Raw genomic sequence first — 21,231 nt, 5'->3', positions numbered from 1 at the left:
TTAACACATAAATATTGTCTATACATGATCTTCAATGTCTGAAGCCCATTTTGTTCTTCTGAGAGTAGATTGTTTGCAGTATTTTTAAGTCTTTTATTCGGGATTTTACTGTAAATTTTGTAACCTGTATTTAATAAACTTATTCCTCTTTAATTCCCACAATCATCTCTGTCTCCTTTCTTAAATATAAATATAACCTTTGCCCCAGTTTCCACATAAGGATACCCTTCCCCTTCTTTCCTCCCCCCCTCTCCCCACAACAAAATAATATATATTATTAATAGTAACCCGGGTTCCCAAACTTATTTCCCGTGTCTCAAGTACAACCCCATGTTCTTTCCCTCTCTTCCCCCCCCCCCCCCTTTCAACAAGAGCTTGGATTTAGAAGGCATCTTTAAACCAAAATCAAGGTATGTACATAATTTTTCCACATTTTTTATTCTGCCATAATTGCCTTCCACACTCGCCCGTAATGCCCTAAAATATATACATACCCCTTTTGAGTTATGTTAGCCAATGTATTAAATATAAGGGACACTCCTATACAAAAACAGGCTAAAATAGCCGTTAATTATATTAATAGTGTTTTAGAGGAATAGCATGGGAATTTCCCAGAAATTATACTTAATAACCTTAGCTTTTAACCAAACTGATGGAACCTCACATTTCCTCCAACGGTTATTTATTAATTTTAAAAATCCGTGATGTAAATATTCTCTGCCATATATTTTGATACCTTTTGGTATCAAAATATATGGCAGAGAAGTACTGGTTCTATATCAGTACTGATTTTGATTTCTTCATTGTTATTTTCTGTTATTATTTTTGGGTGATACCATAAATTCTTATAATGTTCTCCATTGTTTCTCTTGTATCATGTTGATTTGTGCTGTATCTCTTCCTTCGTTGTTCAATTTCCTTAATATTTTGTAGGCTATGTATGTCTCCTTCTATTTTATTAATAAATATGTCCTAAGAATCTTGGTGAGCTTTCTATACTATGGTTTTAGCTATATTTCTTCTGTTTCCTTCATATGTTTTTGAAGGAGTGATTTGCATGCCATTTGTTTTTCTTTTATTGTATTTTCTATATCTCTGTTCCCAATTTTTAATGTTTTTCTTTTTAATATTTTATTTTTCTTTCCAAGTACTTCAGAAGCTGCTATATGGATGATCTTTATTAGTTTTCCATTCTTCTTCTTCTATATCTTCACTGATTTGGGCTTCTTTTAGGTAATCTGTTAATTGTGATTGATACAGCATTCTAATGCTTTCTTCTTGTAAGAGAAATTGCTTTTTTCTTATTTACTTCCTTTCTCCATTTTGCTAGTATTTCTGTTTTAGAGACTACTAAGTAATGATCTGAAAAATTTTCACTTCCTCTGTAAAAATGTACATCTCTTACTCATGGAATTAGTTTCTGATTAGTAATGATGTAATCAATTATAGATCATGTTCCTCTGCCATTCCAAGTTTATTTATTTATATTCTTTTTGGGGGAAAAAAGTATTGGTTATTTTAAGATTATTGAAAGTACAGAAGTCTAATATTCTTGACCATTATTATTCATGCAAATTTCTCCATATTTTCCTAAGACAGTTGGGATTGTGTTATTTTCAACTATAGCATTAAGATCTCACTTAACTGATTTTGTAGTTCCTTATAAAACTGTTCAGAATCCTCTTTTCTACCTTCTTCAGTGGCATATACTCTTATGATTTTAAGTAGCTTCTATTTGTTTTTAATTTAACTGTTAAAATCCAATCATTTACAAAATTGTACTTTCTATTCTATTTTACTATTTATTACATATACACAATGAACACATATACACATTTTCCATTACACACAGTGAAAAGTACTCACATTTTGCTATTTAATCACACAGTGTTTTTGATACATATCGATCCATGTGTTGTACATGACTTGCGACGGTCTGTTGAGATAATGCCACTGTTTCTAACTTCTCAGCTAATTTCGGCTTATTAAATTGTTTTGCCATTTCAATTGCACATTTTTTCACAAACATACTTTACTAAAGCTTTACTAAAAAACTTTTTTGCTTTTGCTAACTCCAATGCTACTATGTATGGAGTGACAAGGTTTGAACTTTGTTTAGTGCTATGTTTTGCAAATTAACTCGTTTGGTGCATCAATTTCTTCTTATATTGTGCAATAATGGAGGTTCTTGATTCTCCAATATACGTTTCAAATGTTTTACTGTGTAATGTAGTGTAGTATCGTTTCACATTATACTCTTTAGGCACTGACAAAACTTGCATGCAAACAAGACATTGAATTTTATTCTTGTTGTTTGTAATCAAATACTCTGATTCCCAATGGCTTTGATACACTCGCTTTTCATCTTCAATTTTTCTTTTCTTGTTAGGCATTTTTGTTTGACGATAAGTTGTAATAAAATTTATTAAGTAGAAGTAGATTATTAAAGATAACACGGATAATCACAATACATATCTAGTAATTTGGTGAGTTCAGCAACAACACAACCTCGATAGCTGAACAAACAAACAATACTGATTGTGCACTAATCATGTGTTCACATTCCCCGTGAGCACTCAGAGCATGCATGTTGGAACAAAACAATGTAAGAACTTCTTTTACACATCTAATATTTGAAAATTACATGGGTATATAACATCAAATAAAATTTCCAACATCAAGATTATCGATTAGTGATAGAATTAAAATATCTAATACACATTCGATTCAAATTGTTATTTTATTTTATCATGAAAATCAAAACCCACAGGCAGACCACACAAAATTGCACTGTGGGCCACATCCAGCCTGCAGACCGTGTTTTGGACAGTCCTGATCTAGATCATTTGAATGTGATTCACTGCATTCACACACATTTTCAGAATCCAAAGTTTCAAATCTGAGTTCATTTTAGAAATTATGGACTTTACAACCATGTTATAAATAACTTTTAATTTCCCGACGTTTCTATCTTCATGTTAAGATCAAAACGTAGGGAAATTAAAAGAGTTATTTATAACACGGTTGTAAAGTCCGTAATTTCTAAAATGAATGATGATCACTGTGCAAAAGAAAGCACAGCACAGCATCTTCAGAAATTTTAATTTGTGATTCAGAACTAGTGAAATAATTACCAATAATGTGATAAAACATCACACACAGCTCTCATATTGCTAGCAGTTACTTCAAGCCATGATTCACCAATTTTTCAACAATATTTCAGATATTAAAAAATTTCTAAAAATCTGTCAAAGTTATGACCCCATCTCCCATTGTTGTTGCCTTTGTGACTTGAGAAAAAGTTTATCTCAAATAATAGGATGTAGCAATGACATCTTGATCCATTGGCTGCAATAATGATGCTGTGTTGCGTGGCAGAAAAAAGGATTTTAACATTTTCAGCTATTCAAATAACAGAAGGGTGAGCCAATGCATTGTCTATTAACAACAAAATTTTAAAATCTATATCATTGTCTTTGTAGTAATGCTGAGCAGCAGAAAAAATAAATTGTAAATCATTTATCAACATTTGTTACATCACCTAACTTTCTTATTTGATTGCCATGTTACAGGAGAGCACTTTTTGCATAGCCCTTATCAGCTCGGTAAACAAGCAAAGGTTTCAATTTAAAGTCGTCATATGCTTTTCCACCTAATAAAAGTGTCAAACGGTCTTGAAATTTTATATCCTAGTGGTGACTTTTCATTTTCTACTAATAAGTGCACGAAGGTATCTTCTTCCAAAACAAACCTGTTTCATTGATATTAAAAATTTGTTCATCCTTGTAGCCTCCTTTTTCAATTACTTCTTTTTAACTCATTGGGAAATTCATGAGCATAAATTATTATTAACACTAGCACTTTCACCTGCAACAATTTGAATGTTATAGAGCCCCCATACACATTTTAAAGTTATTAAGTCAGCAACAACTTGCTTAAAAAGTTTAACCATCATGTCCATTTTCTTTAGAGAATTTTGATTTAGCTTAAATTATCATTATAATATGATTTCATTATTATCTTATCATTATAATATCATTTCATTATTATCTTATCATTATCATTACCTTATTATAATGATGTAATGGAATTTTTTTCTGATTGCAGTCTTCAATTCATATCATTAATCTTCAAAAAAATAAACAAATTTGTAGAGTGACCATGGCTTTGTTGCACCAAAGCTGAAATAATATTGAGTGTATATCTATACAACTCTTAATGTTAAATTGCTACAGTATTATTTTAGTAAAGTTTGAATGTTCATAATGTAGTACAATAAATATGATACATTATATTGGATTTTTTATTGGACCATGATTTTGATAAACATGTATACATAATCGTCGACAAGTTTTGCCAGCTAGGGTCTGGCTTCTTCAAGACAAGAAAGGTTATACTAAAATTAAATGCTAAAACAAAAGAATGCAGTTACGACCTAAAAATCAGTTAAACAAATTGAAGAGCAATCGTGACATTAAGATCATAAAGCATGGAGACTTAGTCATTGTTATTAAAACACATTTTATAATCTTTTGTGTAATTGAGTTCTGCTAAACATAATGAATTTATTAAGTTTTTCCAAATGTCTTTTAATATTATGCCTTGGTTTCTGTTGAGGTTGTCTCCTGTCCGGAGTACCACTGCAGCTTCTTTAAAGATTCTACATCTGAAATCTTCTTCAATGTATAGCATGGAGCTGTTGTCCCAATCTATGGAATGGTTTGAAATTGAGAAATGATGTGCTAATCCTGAGGTGTCTGTTCTGTTGTTATTGACATCTCCGACATGTTCTTTCTTTCGGATTTCTAGGTTTCGTGAAGTTTGGCCTATGTAAGTCAGTCCACATGAACATGGTATGCTGTAAACTCCTGCGTATTTGTAGAAAGCGATGTTGTCCTTAGGAGATCTTAACATGTGCCATGTAGAAAATAGGTTTAAAAGCAACCCTGATGTTAAAAGGCTTCATGATTCTTGCTATTTTGATTAAGACTGAGCCTGCATAAGGTATGACAATGGATGATGCATACTGTGTCACTAGAGGTTGTTGCTGAGGGTTGTTTCTATAGAGGATCTTTTGAATTATATTTTGTGGATAACCATTTTTGGATAGAGTTTTTGACATAAGTGAGAGCTCATCAAGTACATCTTTTTCTTCTGTGATGATATTTTTTGCTCTGTTTTTTAGCATATGTATGATGCTAAGTTTCTGTGCATAATGATGAATAGATGTAAAAGGAAGATAACGTCTGGTGTCTGTAGGTTTGCGATAGATTGTGAGTTTGATTTGTCCATTATCTTGTTTTTTAACTCTATCTCACTCATTGCAACTAACTCTTCATTTTTTTATCCATTAAACCATTCTCTCACGCTGTATTTTTACTTTCACTCTCACTTTCAACACCGCTCTCAAAGCTATCTGGTACTACATCGCAAATTCCTATCATATCACTATTCTCTATCACATTCTGACTTTCAACAACGACATCAATCTCGCAACCTGAGACACACTTCAAATCCTCACTTTCCTTACACTTTCGGCACACATTCACTTCTGAAAGCTGCTTGACTATGTCTTCTACAGTTTACATATTTCTCTTTTCAGTATGATATTAATTTTTATCCTGCTTAAAAGTAAATGTTGATTGCTTCCTATTTCAGATCATATGTATACTTTTGTATACTGAATAAATGTGAAGCAAACACTATTAGCAATGGCATAGTCATAGTCCTAACTAATGTGATGTAAGTTTCGAATGGGATTACCCTTATACTTAATCCACTTATTTCTTTTTTATTAAGTTCTAAACGTAATAAAAACAAGGTTTTTATTAAATTTATAACTTTGAAACTTACATCACATTAGCCTTAACTAATGCGATGTAAGTTTCAAATGGGGTTATCCTTATACTTAATCCACTTATTCCTTTGCTGTTCATTATAAAAATGAATTAAAGTTAATTTTATTATACATTTTTTATTATATCATTATTAATATATGCATTACATTATCTCATTATTATTCCTTCCATCCTCTTTTACCTTGTGGTGTAGAGGATTTAATCACTATTGTATCGAGGATAAGGTGGTTAGCCCTATGCTTCATCGTGTATCCTATATTTGTAGATGTGTGTGTGTTCGCAGGCCAGTTTGCCTGTTCTGGTGGACAAAAAACCCAAATTTCTGTGTGAACCTCCCCCAACACACACACACACACATACACACACCCTACCTCCATATGAGACTGGCTAACTCACCTTTAGTTGAAAGAGACCAGATAAAGGTTCCTCACATCACCGACAGGAACTGAAACTAGGTCTTTCTGCCCAAAGGGCTTCGTCTATACCATAGGTTCACAAACTTTTTCGGGCCACCGCCCACTTTTGCAAGACATATATAACGCCCCCATTATATAAATTATATAAAATTGGGTTTATTTTTGTACAAATCAATTAGAAAAGTGGTTTTCTATATTTTGAAATGAAATATAATGAATATATTTGCTACTGTAAACATAACCTATTATACACACACATATACATGCTCTATTTTCTCATTGACATAGAAAATTGACATCTATTTCTATCTGACATGGTAAATTTTCAAATGATTAAATAATTGAAATAGAAAATTGATAAAAAAGTTAATCATGTAAGACAGGCATAAGATGAATTAAAATGCAATATTTAAATTTTAAATGATTATCTAATCGCTAATTCATGAAAATAATTAATTTTTAAATATATATTATTAATTTCTTCTATAAAGAGCCACCGACTGCCTGAACGCCCCAAATGCTCTTGATCCCACTATAGCCCCTCTAGAAGGCTTCAGCACCCACTGGGGGGCCGTACCGCCCACTTTGGGAACCTATGGTCTATACTGACTGAGCTATGGAGGTTCGCATTATTTATTTATTTAGCATATGGCTCACACATGAAAAGTTACATCACATTAATCCTTAATGTATATGAACAGAATAATAGACATATGTACAATAATAAGACATAATACAGTCAAAAAAGAGACACTCAAGAATAGGCTACAACTCTATGTTGTAGCCTATTCTTGAGGATAATCTGCACTTGAGGATAAGTGCAGTTAACTGGATAATCAACCTACTCTCTAGGTTGATTATCCAGTTAACTGCACTTGGTGTAGCATGGATGAAGTCGGACAGGTTTCTATTGTATGCACATTGGGCACATTCTGCTGTAATATAATTAATTGTCTAGCAGGGTGATCCAGTCGCACTTGGGTGAGGCAATCATGCCCCATTTGTAAAGGTGGTCTGCACATCTGCTATGATTGGTGCAGATTTGGTTAAGGGTAGACCAAGTTTTTCGAGGTAGGTCAAAACTGGAAGGCATCTGTGTTGGGTCCACTAATTCATGGAAGTTCCCTGTTGAAGTGTTACACCAGGAACTCTTTCCACTTCTCTTTCATGTTGAAACTTGTCTCTGCAAAATTTTTCGCTGTTAAGATTGGAGGGTGCCCTGACTTTAGCATGTTTATTTCTAGGGGTGAGATGTCTTTGTGGATTGGAAGATTTTGGATTTCCATGATTTTGCTGTATTCATGTAGAAAAAAGTTGGATCTGCAGATGTGTGGAGGTGGGATGTTACTTACCACTGGGAGCCAGTAGGTTGGAGTTGATTTCACTGTTCCAGAAATAAGGCACATAATAGTGTAAAGCTGAGCATCAACCAAATACACATGGGTGCTGTTCAGCCATACAGGTTAGCAGTATTCAGCTGCAGAGTAAACGAGACCAAGAGCAGTGCAGCGAAGTGTTGTTGCTGAGGCACCCCAAGTTGTTCTGCATAGTTTTTGCGGTATATTGTTTTGTATTTTTAGCTTGGATGCTGTGTTAATGAGATGTGGTTTAAAAGATAGAATTCTATCCAAAGTGACACCCCAATATTTCGGGAATCTGTTGTAGCTTAGCAGTTTGTGGTTGAAGTAGACCTTGAGTTCTTTGTTAGCCTCGTTATTGTTCAGGTGGAAGCATAAAACTTCTGTTTTGCTAGGACTTGGGCACAATTTCCATTTGCTGAAGTATTCATCTAGGACTGCAAGGTCATTTGTTTGTGTATCCATTGTATCGAGGTCTAGTGGCTAGAGCAGTGTCATCAGCATAGCAAAACTTCTTGGAGGCTGTATTAGGCAAATCTGCGATGTATAAGTTAAGAAGGAGGGGAGCCAGAACTGACTTTTGTGGTAATCCATTATTCAATGTTCTTTGTTTACTTTTGTTCTCGTCCATACACACTTGGAACAGGCGATTGCTTAGCATGTTACCAATTAGTTTTGCTTTCGTTCTGCATGGGACTGCACGGAGCACCTAGCAGATTGTGCCATGCCTCCAGACTGTATCATAAGCTGCAGTAAGATCTACAAAAGCTACAGTTCTTTTCAGGCATTATTGTAGCTTGCCTCTGTGTGTGTGGTGAGCGACAGAACCTGATCACAGCACCTTCATTTATGTCTGAATTCAGCCTGTTCTACTAGAACTTGTTCTATTATCTTAGGGGCAATTCTATTGAGGATGAGCCTTTCTAGGACCTTATAACAGGCACTAAGCAGGGTGATTGGTCAGACATTTTCTGGTTTGTTGTTGGTTTTTCCTGGTTTTAAGATGGGGATAATTTTTGTCCTCTTAAACTCTTTCGGAAGTTTACCAGTCTGGAGGATGTCAGAGAAAAAGCATGCCAACCATTGTCGAGCGTTTTGGCCTGTCTTCAACAGGAAATCAGGGTAAATTCCATCGAAACCTGGTGCCTTGCCTGGATTCATATCCATTAGAACAGTGTTAATATCTTCAAGAGTGAAAGGTTGCGAATACAAACTGATGGTCTGTCTCACATTACATTATATTAACTATATACTACAGTTAGTAGTTGAACCTAATACAGAATAGAAGTTTCACCATCTAAATCAAAGTGCAAACTTATCCTAATGCATTCAAATGGATATTTGTTAGAAGTGATGGTTTGGATATTGGATAATAAGCCCTTCATAGTTCTCAGTGCTTTCTTCATTTGAAAATGTTTAAAAAGTGGAAAGCATTGTGTGCTCTATTCTCTAAGAGCACAAGCTGACTTGCTTGCCAGGAACTTTGGATACGCTTTCTACTTTCCCTTAAATGTTTTCAAATATTCTTCACTAGAAATGTTAACTGTTATTACTTTGCTGTATTTTTTATATTTATTCGTACTATTTCCTGATGAAGTAAAACAATGTTTTTTTCATGAAACTAGTCGAATTAAAACATAATTTCTTTTTTGACTTCTTTGTGAGTTTTTAATACTGGAAAATAGTGATTCTAATATGTCCTTTCTCAACAGAAGCCTGCACAAGGTTTGAACACTGTCTTGTACTGCTAATTTAGTGTTTTGACTAATTTCTTTCTTATTCAATATGAATTTATTCAGCTGCCTTCCTACCATACCAGCTTTACTAATTCTGTTGTCTATTTCCTTATTTAATTTACCATCTCACTAAAAATTGTGCCTAAATAGCTAAAATAATTAACTTGTTCTATAGGTTCATCATTCAGGATACGGTTCATGTTTTCAGTGTTTCTGCCTATTTTCATTGTCTTTGTTCTTTTTATGGCTGATTTTCATACCAAATTTATTACAACAGTTATTCAGTTTAGTCAGGGAATCTTGTAGTCTTCGATTTATTCTGGATTTATTTAGAAGTATAACATCATCCACATAAAGCAAAGAGCTAAGATTAACATCTCCAATTTTGATATCGGGTTTCATACCACTTTCCTTCATAATGTGATCCATATAGATAATGAATAAGAGAGGGAATAATGTACATCCTTGTCTGACACCAGATTTAACATTAAACCATCTTCCTGTACTTCCTTCAATTCTAACTGCTGACTTACAACTCAAATAAAGACTCTGTATTGCTCAATATAATATCCCATTTACACCATATACCTGTACTGTTTTGAAGAGCTTTCCCCATGGTACCTTGTCATATGCCTTTCCAGAACAACAACACTTAAATACAAATTCTTGTTTTATTTCCAAGATTTCTTAACTATTTGTCTTAAAGTGAAAATCTGATCCTGACAATCTCTCTTTGGCCTGAATCCAGCTTATTTTTCACCAAGCTTCCCTTTCACAATTCTTCTTAGTTGTGTCTCAAATATACTTGCATAAATCTTACCAGGAACACTCAGTAGAGAAATACCTCTGTAATTCTCAGATTCAGTTTTATTTCTCTTTTATAGATGGGTACTATGAGAACTCTGCTTCGATCATCTGGAATTCCACCCTCTGACCAGGCCTTCTGAATTATGTAATTCACCATAAAACTTTTATGCCTCCATATTTGAACAATTCTGGTCGAATATCATCTACTCCAGCTATCTTTCCACATTTCAAGTTTTAGATTACTTTTTTTCTTAAGGTATGGATATGTATTCCTGACTGCATTCCTGTTGAGAGTTTTCTACCACTCTGCTGACAAAGAGTTTTCAAAGTAATTACTCTAGACATCTGGAATATCTTTATCATCTTTGATTCCTTTGACAGTACCTTTTCCTCCATTTCTAAGCTTTTTTTTTTTCCTATGTTCTTACCGAATTCATCCCATGATTTTTGTTTAGCTAGTTTTACTTATTGCTTAGCTTTCTTACGTTTTTCTGTCTGTCCTCTAAGATCAGAAGCTGACCTACTTCCAGGAACCTTTGATATGCTTTCTTCTTTTCCTCTTTAAACTCCTTAGTCCACCATGGGGTTCTAATTTTTCTGTCCTTACAGACAACCTCACCACATGCTTCCCTGGCTGAATCAATCAATGTTTTCTTCAGGGTTTGCCACTGAAAAAGATTTCAAACATTTATTTTTTTTTTCTTCAATGATGTTTGTGTATCTGAGTGTACAGTTCACCTCTAAGGTTGCTTAACTTTGATTCATTTTAAAACACTCTTACACACTCTGCTTTTCAATATGAAATTCAGTTTTATTTGCCCACATCCCTCTACTTAATACTGCCTCCATTCAAGAAGATTATCTTCATATTTAGTATTGAATACTATATCTACTCCTTCTTTTCCATGATTATTATTGACTGAATAAAATTTTGTATTTGTTGCTTAGGAAATCACCTATTTCTGTCTTCTTTGTTTCAGTCAGGCCTATTGTGTCAATCTGGTACTTATCCAATTCTTCTGTTAGTGTCATCCCTTTTCCTACTGATGCTTCTTACATTGTTAGTACCAATCTTGAACTCTGCTGATGTTGAGATGGGACTTGTTCTGGGATTTGTTCCAGTAGCTGACTTTGCACTGTTTGCCTTGGTTCCCTGATGAAAACAATGAAAGCATTGTTAAAACAAGTGATGCCCCAGCTGGCATGAAATTTTTATTATTATTATCTGAGACCTCCAGGGAGTCAAGCACTCAAGAGAGGATATAAATCACCCAAACCAGCTGTCATAATTTCCCTTAAATTCATTCACACTAGATGCACTCACTAATCCTAAAAGCAAACAATTCCACTCACTCACTTTTCTATGAGAGAAAAACATAGCTCATAGAAAAAAAGTTTATAGACCTCTATCTTATCACCCCTCTTAATCCTGTTAACCAGAGTCTGTAATCCACATAGTCGCAAACTGTCCTCATAATCCAGATATAGTATTTGTAACTCTTCTTTGCACTCTTTCCACAACGTCTTTGAACCCCGAAGACCAAATCAGCACACAGTATTCCAGATGTGGTCTAATCCAAGCCTTATAAAGAGACAAAATAACTTCCTTATCCTTACATACCAAAGTTTGCTTCAACATCACAGTTATCTTCTGAGTTGTATTTGCAACTTTTGCTATGTGACCTTTTGAACTTCAAGTTCCTATCCACCATTATGACAAGATGATCCCTAGCCTCATTAATTTCTTGCAGCATAAACCCCCACTAATATAATATGCCACTGGAAATCTCATTATACCAAAGTGCATAACTTTACACTTATTAACATTAAACTGATAGCCATTTTTGATTGTTCAAATTTTCAGCCTATTCAAATCAATTTTGTAAGTGCTAGATATCAGTAGCATCCCTGATTGCTCTGCCTATCTTCACGTCATTGGCAAACAATTGCACATTTCCTGTTAGATCCTTCCTAATGTCATTAGAGTATATATTGAACAACCCAAGGACTGAACCCTGAGGTATACCACTGGACACCGTAAATCTGGCAGATTCACACCCACTGGATACCAGTGTTTGATATCTGTCTGTGAACCATCCACTGATCCAAGTCAAGAGTGTATATTCCAATCCCATATTCTCCAGTTTATGCAACAGCTTTTCATGTGGTATCCTATCAAATGCCTTAGCAAAATCCAACATTATCATAGTTTATCCATTCCCTTTATCCAACTTGGCCATAACATTGTCATAAAATATGACCAAATTGCTAAAATATGACCTTCCTCTACTAACCCCATGCTGCTCCTTGCAGAGTATAACTTGTTGACCTACTCATTTCTGTGAGTTTTTACCAACTTCTCTAAAATCTTCACCACATAATCATACCACATCAGAGATGCTGATGGGTCAATAGTTAGACACATTAGTTTTTCACACCACCCTTGTACAATAGAACTATCGTATATTCCTTCCATTTCTGTGGTATCATTCCTGAACTGAAACTCAAGTTATTCAAACATGTGAAAGGCCCAGCCAATTCAGCAGAACATTCTTATTGCATATTGGCTGATATTCCATCTGTCCCTATTGCCAAATTCTGATCCAGGTTATGCAACAGCTTTTTAACCTCATTCTCATGCACCTCTAACTCTTCATCCAATGTAGTAGTATCAGTGTGCAGCATGTTACATACACCTGGTTGATATATCTTAGCAAAGTGAGCACTCATTAACTGAACAATCACATTAGCTTTGAACACTAGAATACCATCTGCATTCAGTTAAAGTTATGCTTCAAGATTTATTCTTTCTTTTGCTTTAGGCATAATGATAAAATCCTTTTGGATTACATTTAGCTTCCATAGCCAGTTTCTTTTTATACTCGGATTTAACTTTTGTCACAATACTCATTACTTTTCTGGCCTGCACTTTATTTATATCATAATTACTCTCATTCTTATTCTAACTATATTCTTTCTACGTCATGTTCTTCTTGTGTATCTCTTGCTTAATAAAATCGCACATCCATTTCACTCCCAACCTATTGATTCTTCGAACACTAGGGATACATTTAGATACTGCACTTTTTCAGAAAATCCTATATGTTGCTGACATTTTCCCCATTTAATAACTGATACCATGGGACCAAAAGATAGCGTTTTCCTAAAGTGATTATAATTTCCAGTTTTTCAGCATGCTACCTGTTCTAGTGAGAACATCACTATAATTAGATACTTCCAAAGAAAGCACAGCATGATCACTGTCACCGACTAGTGGTAAAATAGTTATATTCTTAACAGAAACCCCTTCTGATGCAATGAACAAATTATTATTATTATTATTATTACATAACACCTCCAGGGAGTCCAAAGACTCATCAAGGGAGAGTATCTACTCTGCAACTCTCCATCTCCACCAACCGCAAATACCTTCATCATCTACACCAACGACATTTACCGCCGATCACCACTACCACTAGTATTTTCACAGACAATCACAATCATCTCTGCCCACAGCAGGATTCGAACTTGCAGCCTTTTGGCTGAGAGCGAATACGCTAACCACTCGGCCAACCTGGCTGGCACTCTAAGGCCTGCAATCTAACACTCTTTGACTTTGACTTCCTTTTTTGACATGCTATTTGAAAAAGTTGTCTCACAACAATTCAAAAAAATTCGTATTTATTCTTATCATGAGATTTCTCTTCTACCCAAATTATCCAAACATTCTATGACTGTTTGGATAATTAAAGTCACCCGTAGTGATCCCTCATTTAATACCCATAAGGCTAAACTGCGATGCTGTTCTTCAACCCCTGCAACTGAGTCACCAGGTCTGTAGCAACACCCCACCATATATTTCATTCTGTTAGCCACCACCTCACACAAGATAGCTTCAAATTTACCACTATATGGGCAATGTTACATCATTGCTCATATAGTGGTAGATTTTTTTTTTTCGTTTCTACCCTGACTGGACTTAAGTCGTCTGATATCATTAGTAGTACTCTCCCTCTTCTCCTGTCTCTTCTGCCATTCCTAAAAATAGCATCCCCATTAGGTCTTATCCCAATAAGTAATCTTTCTAGGCTCCTGATGCCATGTTTTGTCATGTTGTACCATCATTTTACATTATGATTTAACCTTTGTACATTCCAAGTATTATAACTAAAACTTTGTTCAAAATTTTTAAAATAATGTACATTTTCAATTTGTTTTCTAGAGTTCATTCTCTTTAAAATACCATAGCAGGTGTACAAAATAGGTTTCATTAGTAATAATGAAATTTGAATGAAACTTTTTTTTCTTTGAGATGATCAATTTCTTAGTTTTCCTACTCTTTTTCCACAAAAATTCCTATCCCCCCCCCCACACACAAATAGAGTACTGGCTCAGCTCTTACTGTTTTTTTTTTTTAATATTGGTAATGGTAGACATAAATGAGTTTTACTGATGTTGCTATTGAAATGTTGAAAAGATATAACAAGTTTTAATAGTGATTCTAATACCAGTTTCATAAAATTACACCCAGCTGATATGGCATTATTGTATAATTTTAACCTTTTGCCATTAAAAATGATCTGGTTGAAATCAAATTTTAATTACACACACACACTAAACAAATTAAACAGAGTTAGGATGCACACTTGATTATGTTCTAAATACCAAATTTCATTAAATTCCATCTTACCATGGGAATTAACATTTCATAAAAAAAAAAAATCAGCTAACGCCTATGTTGTTCCCGTATAGGAAGTAGGCGGGGCCGTTTACCCTATCTAACTTTTGGAGACTGAGTGGGCAGTTCAATCTCCACTGGTAGCCAATCAGAGAGATAGCTGGCCCAAGGCTATCACTGATTCATCGGTACGCAGTGAAGAAGGTGGCAAGCTAGTGCCGCCATCTCGTGGTCTCTAACCCTAACACAATATTTTTAATGTCTGAAAATAGTGTGGGTTCTATGGTCGATTTTCTTCAGTTTACGGGACGAAAAACCCAAGTCTCCGGGAGAAAAAACCCGCTAGCCCTTGCCAGAGATCAACTAACTCAGGAACCGGGTTAGTCGATCTCTGGCACAGGCTAGAAAAAAGGCTTAGAAAAAGTTCCTCTAGTTGGCAACTAGATTTGAATCACCAAATCCTTTCTTCGTGCGGTCAAGCACTGTAGAGTGCAAACGCCACTTCTACTGAGCTACATAGGCTCTCAATATAACATTTCATATTATTTTGCCAATAAAAATGGTCCAGTTATACTGAAAAAAACTCTATCTATCTGTGTGTGTGTGTGTGTGTGTGTGTGTGTGTGTGTGTGTGTGTATATATATATATATAGTAGTATTATTACTACTACCACTACTCAAATATTTTGGCATATGTTTACAATCATGGTTAACATCAAAACTAAAGATAACTATGTATTTCTAGATGGAAATCATGCATTTAGTTCTGTATTTTTTTTTTTTTACAAGGGATAGATATAGGTATTTAGAGGTAAATGCATGTTTTCTAATTGCATATTATCTCTGTGTTCTTACTTGCATTCCCTTGCAACAAAACTAATTTACATTTTCTAGTTTGCAGTTACCTCTAAATGCCTATCCTTATGTAAGCCATGATTGTAAAGATCACCCAATCTTTTTACTAATAAAAATAGAATTATAACATTAAAACTTTCATCAGCCAGCCTTGAACCTAAGGCCAGTTAAAGAATAAAATTACTGCACAACAGTGTGTGTGTTACAACAACTTTTTTTTTTAATGGGAAACCTATGTATTGTTGTATGCTTACTGTACATTAGGAGTAGTTTTGCTAAGGATTAGATACTCAGTGATCCAGAGACAAAATATGGAACTTTTTCTAGCCACTTCAGACCTCCAATACGACTAATTAGATTTTGTAGATTGTCAATATTTCCATAATTGTTTTTGCTTCATCAGGATGGCCATGACGTATTTACATTATTTAAAGAGCTCTGCTAAAGGGTGTAATTTTGTAAAGTGTCTATCAGAATGCTGCAGAGCATTTATGAAACTTCAACCCACTTTTATCATATATAGTTTTGTTTTGTCTAATTTTGTCTCTACAGATGACATTTGAAAAAACAACTAGAAAATTTGAACAGAAATTTAAAATAATGAATTTTGTTAAATTCTGTCCACCTGGTGCATAATTATTTCAAAATGTTTTAAGACATATGATCAATAAAATTAATTTGATTGAAACCAAAATTGAACCATCTGGACAACATCTTGAGTCCTTACATCCTAAATCTCAAATTTTATTAGATCCAATCAAAAGCCAGTAATGCAGAATGAATTTCTGGATTTCCTTGTTTTTTGAGTTACTCTATTTCAAAATTAAAAGTTTTTCATTAAAAATGTAATTTTTGAACATATTTATTTAAAATAAACTTTTCCATCTTAGAGATGTGGGAACTAACATCAAAGAAGGTATTACAGGTTTCTCAGGGTAAATATGATTTACTTATTTCATATTTGCTGTATTTATAAATCTAATCATTAGAAAAAAAAAAAAAGACAGAATTTTTTAAATTGTATTTGCTAATAAGCTGGTAAGTTTAATCATATTTAATAAGCATTATTTTAATAAAATTATTTAACTGAAATATTGTATTTCAGATTAATTTAACCTTAAAATAAATGTTTTGATGGTTATTCATGTCACATATAATCTGAGGTAATTCTTGTAGATAGGCTTATACGTTGGTAACACACCACTATTAAATTATTTCAGGAATTTACAACATATACTGAAATATTAATTAAAAGAAACTTTAATAAATACTTCCTATATTTTGGCAATGTCACATCGGCATCTTAAATATGCCAATTTAAATACAAAAGATTGTTTATGGAATCAGCCTCATCCCTAAAAAAAAAAATTTCCAAACCTCAGTAAATTTGGGTGCATGAGGCTGCCCCAAATTTGGGAAGTTTGCATCTTGAAAACTTCAGCCCAACAGCCAAAACAATCCAATATAGCCTGCTAGGGGGCACCTTTTAGGACTAGGAACAACACTAGTTTTCTCTCTTCTGCCTCATTTGCTCTTTGTAGTGTCTGCGTGCACGTGTCATAGTTTTATGTTCCCATGAAGATGATGATGTGACATTGCCGAAATATAGGCAGTATTTATTAAAGTTTCTTTTAATTAATATTTCAGTATACATTATAAATTCTTGAAATAATTTAATAGTCATGTAATCTGAGGATTTTCAGTAAGCCATGGAATTATGTGAACCTTGTTAATTAAAATTCATATTTCTATATCACACCCCTAGTACTATTTAAATATTTTGATTTCAGAATATCATTAATCTTAATACAAAATGGAAATACTGTGATAATTTCTTCATAGAAATAATGCCTTTAATAGCAGAGAAATAGGTTATAGCTCACCTTATCAGGAAAAATATGGTAGCTTAAATGTTTTTTGTTTATTGCAGCTAGGATCACATCCCTCTATTTTACACAAATTATGGACTGAACAACCATCTTATAAATAATTATAATTATTTATAAGATTTTCCCGATGTTTCGACCTTCATATGAAGGTCATCATCTGGAGTATACACACACACACACACACACACACACACACACACACACATATATATATATATATACAGAGACAAGCTAATAGAAAGGGGGATAGTAAATTCCTATATGTTTTTGTAGCCGGGTACGAAACTCGGATCGAAATCCATAGAGTTTCATGCCGAAAAAACTTTCGTACCCGGCTACAAAAACATAAAGGGGTTTACTATCCCCCTTTCTATTAACATATTCGCCTGTAAAATAGCCTTTCGGCTTATTAAATTAGTAATTAACAATAAATATAGGAGACAAGCTAAATTACATTTCACATAGCATGCTGAAGAGACAATGATTTGATCAACGGTTATTCTACTGGCCTGATCTCTAATGAAATTAAAATAAAATTACAATAAATAAATGAAATAAAATAAATTAACTACATCAAAGCTATATTCTATTTAAGACAACAGAGAGAAACATACTTTCATATAGATAGTTTTGTTACAGTGAAAATAATGTCCTAATTTAACATGACAATTGTTATATTAAATTTAGGATCCTGGATTACCTATGTTTCTATTTACAATTAACTCTTAGGGAGAAAGGTTAAGTGGGTAGAATATGTGCCTTCCATATGTTTGAGATTTTTAGACCATCATTATTGTTAAGATTATGGTGATTGCTAAGAATCTCACAGGCCTCCTTAAATTTACGTTCATACCATGTTTTGGTGTGATATAAACAACAGGTGCTTTTCCAGTCAATTCTGTGTAAAGTGTTCAGGGCATGATTTGCCTTATATAGGGCAAATTACAGGTGCAATGAATATGATATACCCCAGGATGGGCCAGTGGAGGGAGTGGATCCTAGGATGTGTTGAGTAAGTTCTTTAATTTTACAGGAGGTTTAAAGGTGGCTTTAAGGTTTTTGTTTTTATGCGAGGTCTTGTAAAGAATTTTGTCGATAGTATTTTGGCTGTAACCATTTTTTAGGAAGGTATTGCTGATAACTTTTAATTCATCTTTAAGGTGCTGTGCTTGTTCATTGAAGCAAATCTTCAAAGCCCTCTCATTAATTATGCTTAAAAACAGGGCTTTGATGATTTGCTTCAATGAACAAGCACTTAAAGATGAATTAAAAGTTATCAGCAATACCTTCCTAAAAAATGGTTAGAGTCCATATACTATTATACAAGATAATTGATCAGCAGGGAAAAAAAAAAAAAAAACTATTATTAAGTATCATGATTCTGCATTATATAGATACACCCAAAGTTTTTGAGCTGAAGATATTCAAATGTGCATAAGGGATTAAAAAAAAATAAAATGCTGCACTCTTAAAGAAGGAAAAAGTTTAGGAAAGGATCTAAGGCAGGGAAATTTATTTAAAATGAAGTCACATCATGAAGTTGAAACATTCTTTTAGAATTTAAAAAGAAATTTTAAAGGGAAAACTTCAGATATTTAGTCTTTTAAATTTTGTGATCAGGCATATTGATCATGATTTTGATCATCAGAAAAACAGCAATGTTTTATTAATATTTATTGTTGCACAGGCATCTCTATAGAGCCTGTAGACTCATTGAAGAAGGCCATTTCATCAAGCTCAAGTCATTATCCTCATAGTAACTATAATACTTTGCTTTTGACTTACTCACTATAATCATACTGCTTTTCTTAATTTCCAGGGATGAACCCTAGTTCTTCTCCCTCATTCCCTGCATGTGCATGTACACACTACTCATATACTGAAAAATTTTCTCTGTATCAATCCTATAAAATTCTTTAAGTTATTTGAAGTTTTTTTTTCACTTGGTTATACTATAAATTATATATTTAGTTTAATCCTTTATCAAAGTGTAAGCAAACAAAGTTTGTGCCTGAAGAGTTGCCCCAGACCTCATTCAGGACTGGGGCAACTCATGGCAAAGGTGGACTAACTTCACATCACTTGCCTTAGTATCCCATAATGCAAAGCACATCTCCTTGCAGACATGTATAATGCTATGCATTATGGGAAGGGTCACTACCCAGACCAGTTTTGCCCTTTATGGAGGTCTCTTCAGTGGGAGCCAGACCCAGAGGTGATACCAAGGTTGAAGTAATGCAGAAGTCATATTTCCATGTACGAGTTGCCAAAAGGTGTCACACCTTATTATTAAATTAACCGTGGATTAGAGAAAGGTATTGGAAGTTTTTTCACTTGGTTAGATTATAAATTATATATTTAGTTTAATCCTTTATCAAAGTGCAAGCAAACAAAGTTTGTGTCTGAAGTATCTTCAGGACTGGAGCAACTCGTAGCAAAGGTGGATTGACTTCACATCACTTGCCTTAGTATCTCATAATGCAAAGCACATCTCCTTGCAGACATGTATAATGCCACTTGGATAAAGGATTAAACTAAATATATAATTTATAGTCTAACCAAGTGAAAAAACTTCCAAAGTCTTTCACTAATCCAGAGTAATTTAATAATAAGGCATGAACCTTTTGGAAACTCGTACATGGAAATATGACTTACTTCAACCTTGGTACCACCTCTGGGTCTGGCTTTCACTGAAGAGACCTCAATAAAGTTCAAAACTGGTCCGGGTAGTGACCCTTCCCATAATGCATAGCATTATACATATCTGAAAGATGTGCTTTGAATTATGGGATACTAAAGCAAGTGATGTGAAGTCAGTCCACCTTTGCCACAAGTTGCTCCAGTCCTGAAGATACTTCAGGCTCAAACTTTGTTTGCTTACACTTAGATAAAGGATTAAACTAAATATATAATTTATTCTTTAAGTTAGTCTGTCACTGTCATATCTCCATCTTTTCTGCATATCAGCAATTTCTGTAGCCCACAAATCTTCGAACCTACCCTCATAAGAAGTATTCCATACCACCATCTTTCACTTGCCTCTGAATCTCCACTATTTCCTCATCTCTTAGAAACCCAGCTGACTAGATATTTGCATATTAGTCCTCACTCTGCCATATCAAAGCCTTATGTCATCATTATCAAACTTCAAGGGATGTATAGGATACAATGATAGTACTACATTATAGGAATACATTACTACTAACTTCCCATCAATAATTGTCTTCCCAGTTAGTCTGCTATTTGTCAGGACTCCAATTTTGTCAGATCTCACATGTTTTAGGGTACTTTTAAACTTCATGATTTCACCTCGATTTTCCTCCTGGTGTATTTTTATTGCTATCCTGGCATGAGGCATTTTTTTTTGCTAATCTTTTTCTCTCCTGTTTAAATGATCTTACCACCTCTTAAATTAGATCTCCTCCTTGCACATTCCTGAATGGTACAGTGTCAAGTTCCTTCCTAATATCTTCAATTTTAATATGATTCTGCCATTGAAGTAATCTGTTAACTTCCCTAATTTTATTGAGAACTCTCATAATCTGTGGTGTCTAGTCATTGAGCCTTTTTAACCCATTTCTCAGATCCATAAGTGAAAATTAATTTGACCATTATCTTGTTTAGTGTTTTAACC

At 34.0% G+C, this 21,231-nt stretch overlaps 1 protein-coding gene across 4 annotated transcripts in view; it reads left to right on the top strand.

Moving 5' to 3' along the window:
- Positions 1 to 21,231, top strand: part of LOC150106809 (transmembrane and coiled-coil domains protein 2-like) — a 316,563-nt gene that overhangs the window by 105,248 nt on the left and 190,084 nt on the right. For all 4 annotated transcript variants that reach the window (XM_090392723.1, XM_090392721.1, XM_090392720.1 and 1 more), the window contains one exon: positions 16,599 to 16,643. In XM_090392723.1, coding sequence (XP_090248849.1) covers positions 16,599 to 16,643 — 45 coding nt within the window. The remainder of the gene's footprint in view (positions 1 to 16,598; positions 16,644 to 21,231) is intronic.

This window comes from Typopeltis vanoorti, chromosome 5 (assembly GCF_054136105.1).
Source record: "Typopeltis vanoorti isolate ZY-2024b chromosome 5, IOZ_Tvanoo_1.0, whole genome shotgun sequence".
Classification (NCBI taxonomy): Eukaryota; Metazoa; Arthropoda; class Arachnida; order Uropygi; family Thelyphonidae; genus Typopeltis; species Typopeltis vanoorti.
The sequence above is the reverse complement of the archived record's forward strand: the minus strand, read 5'-3'. Positions and strand labels throughout refer to the sequence as shown.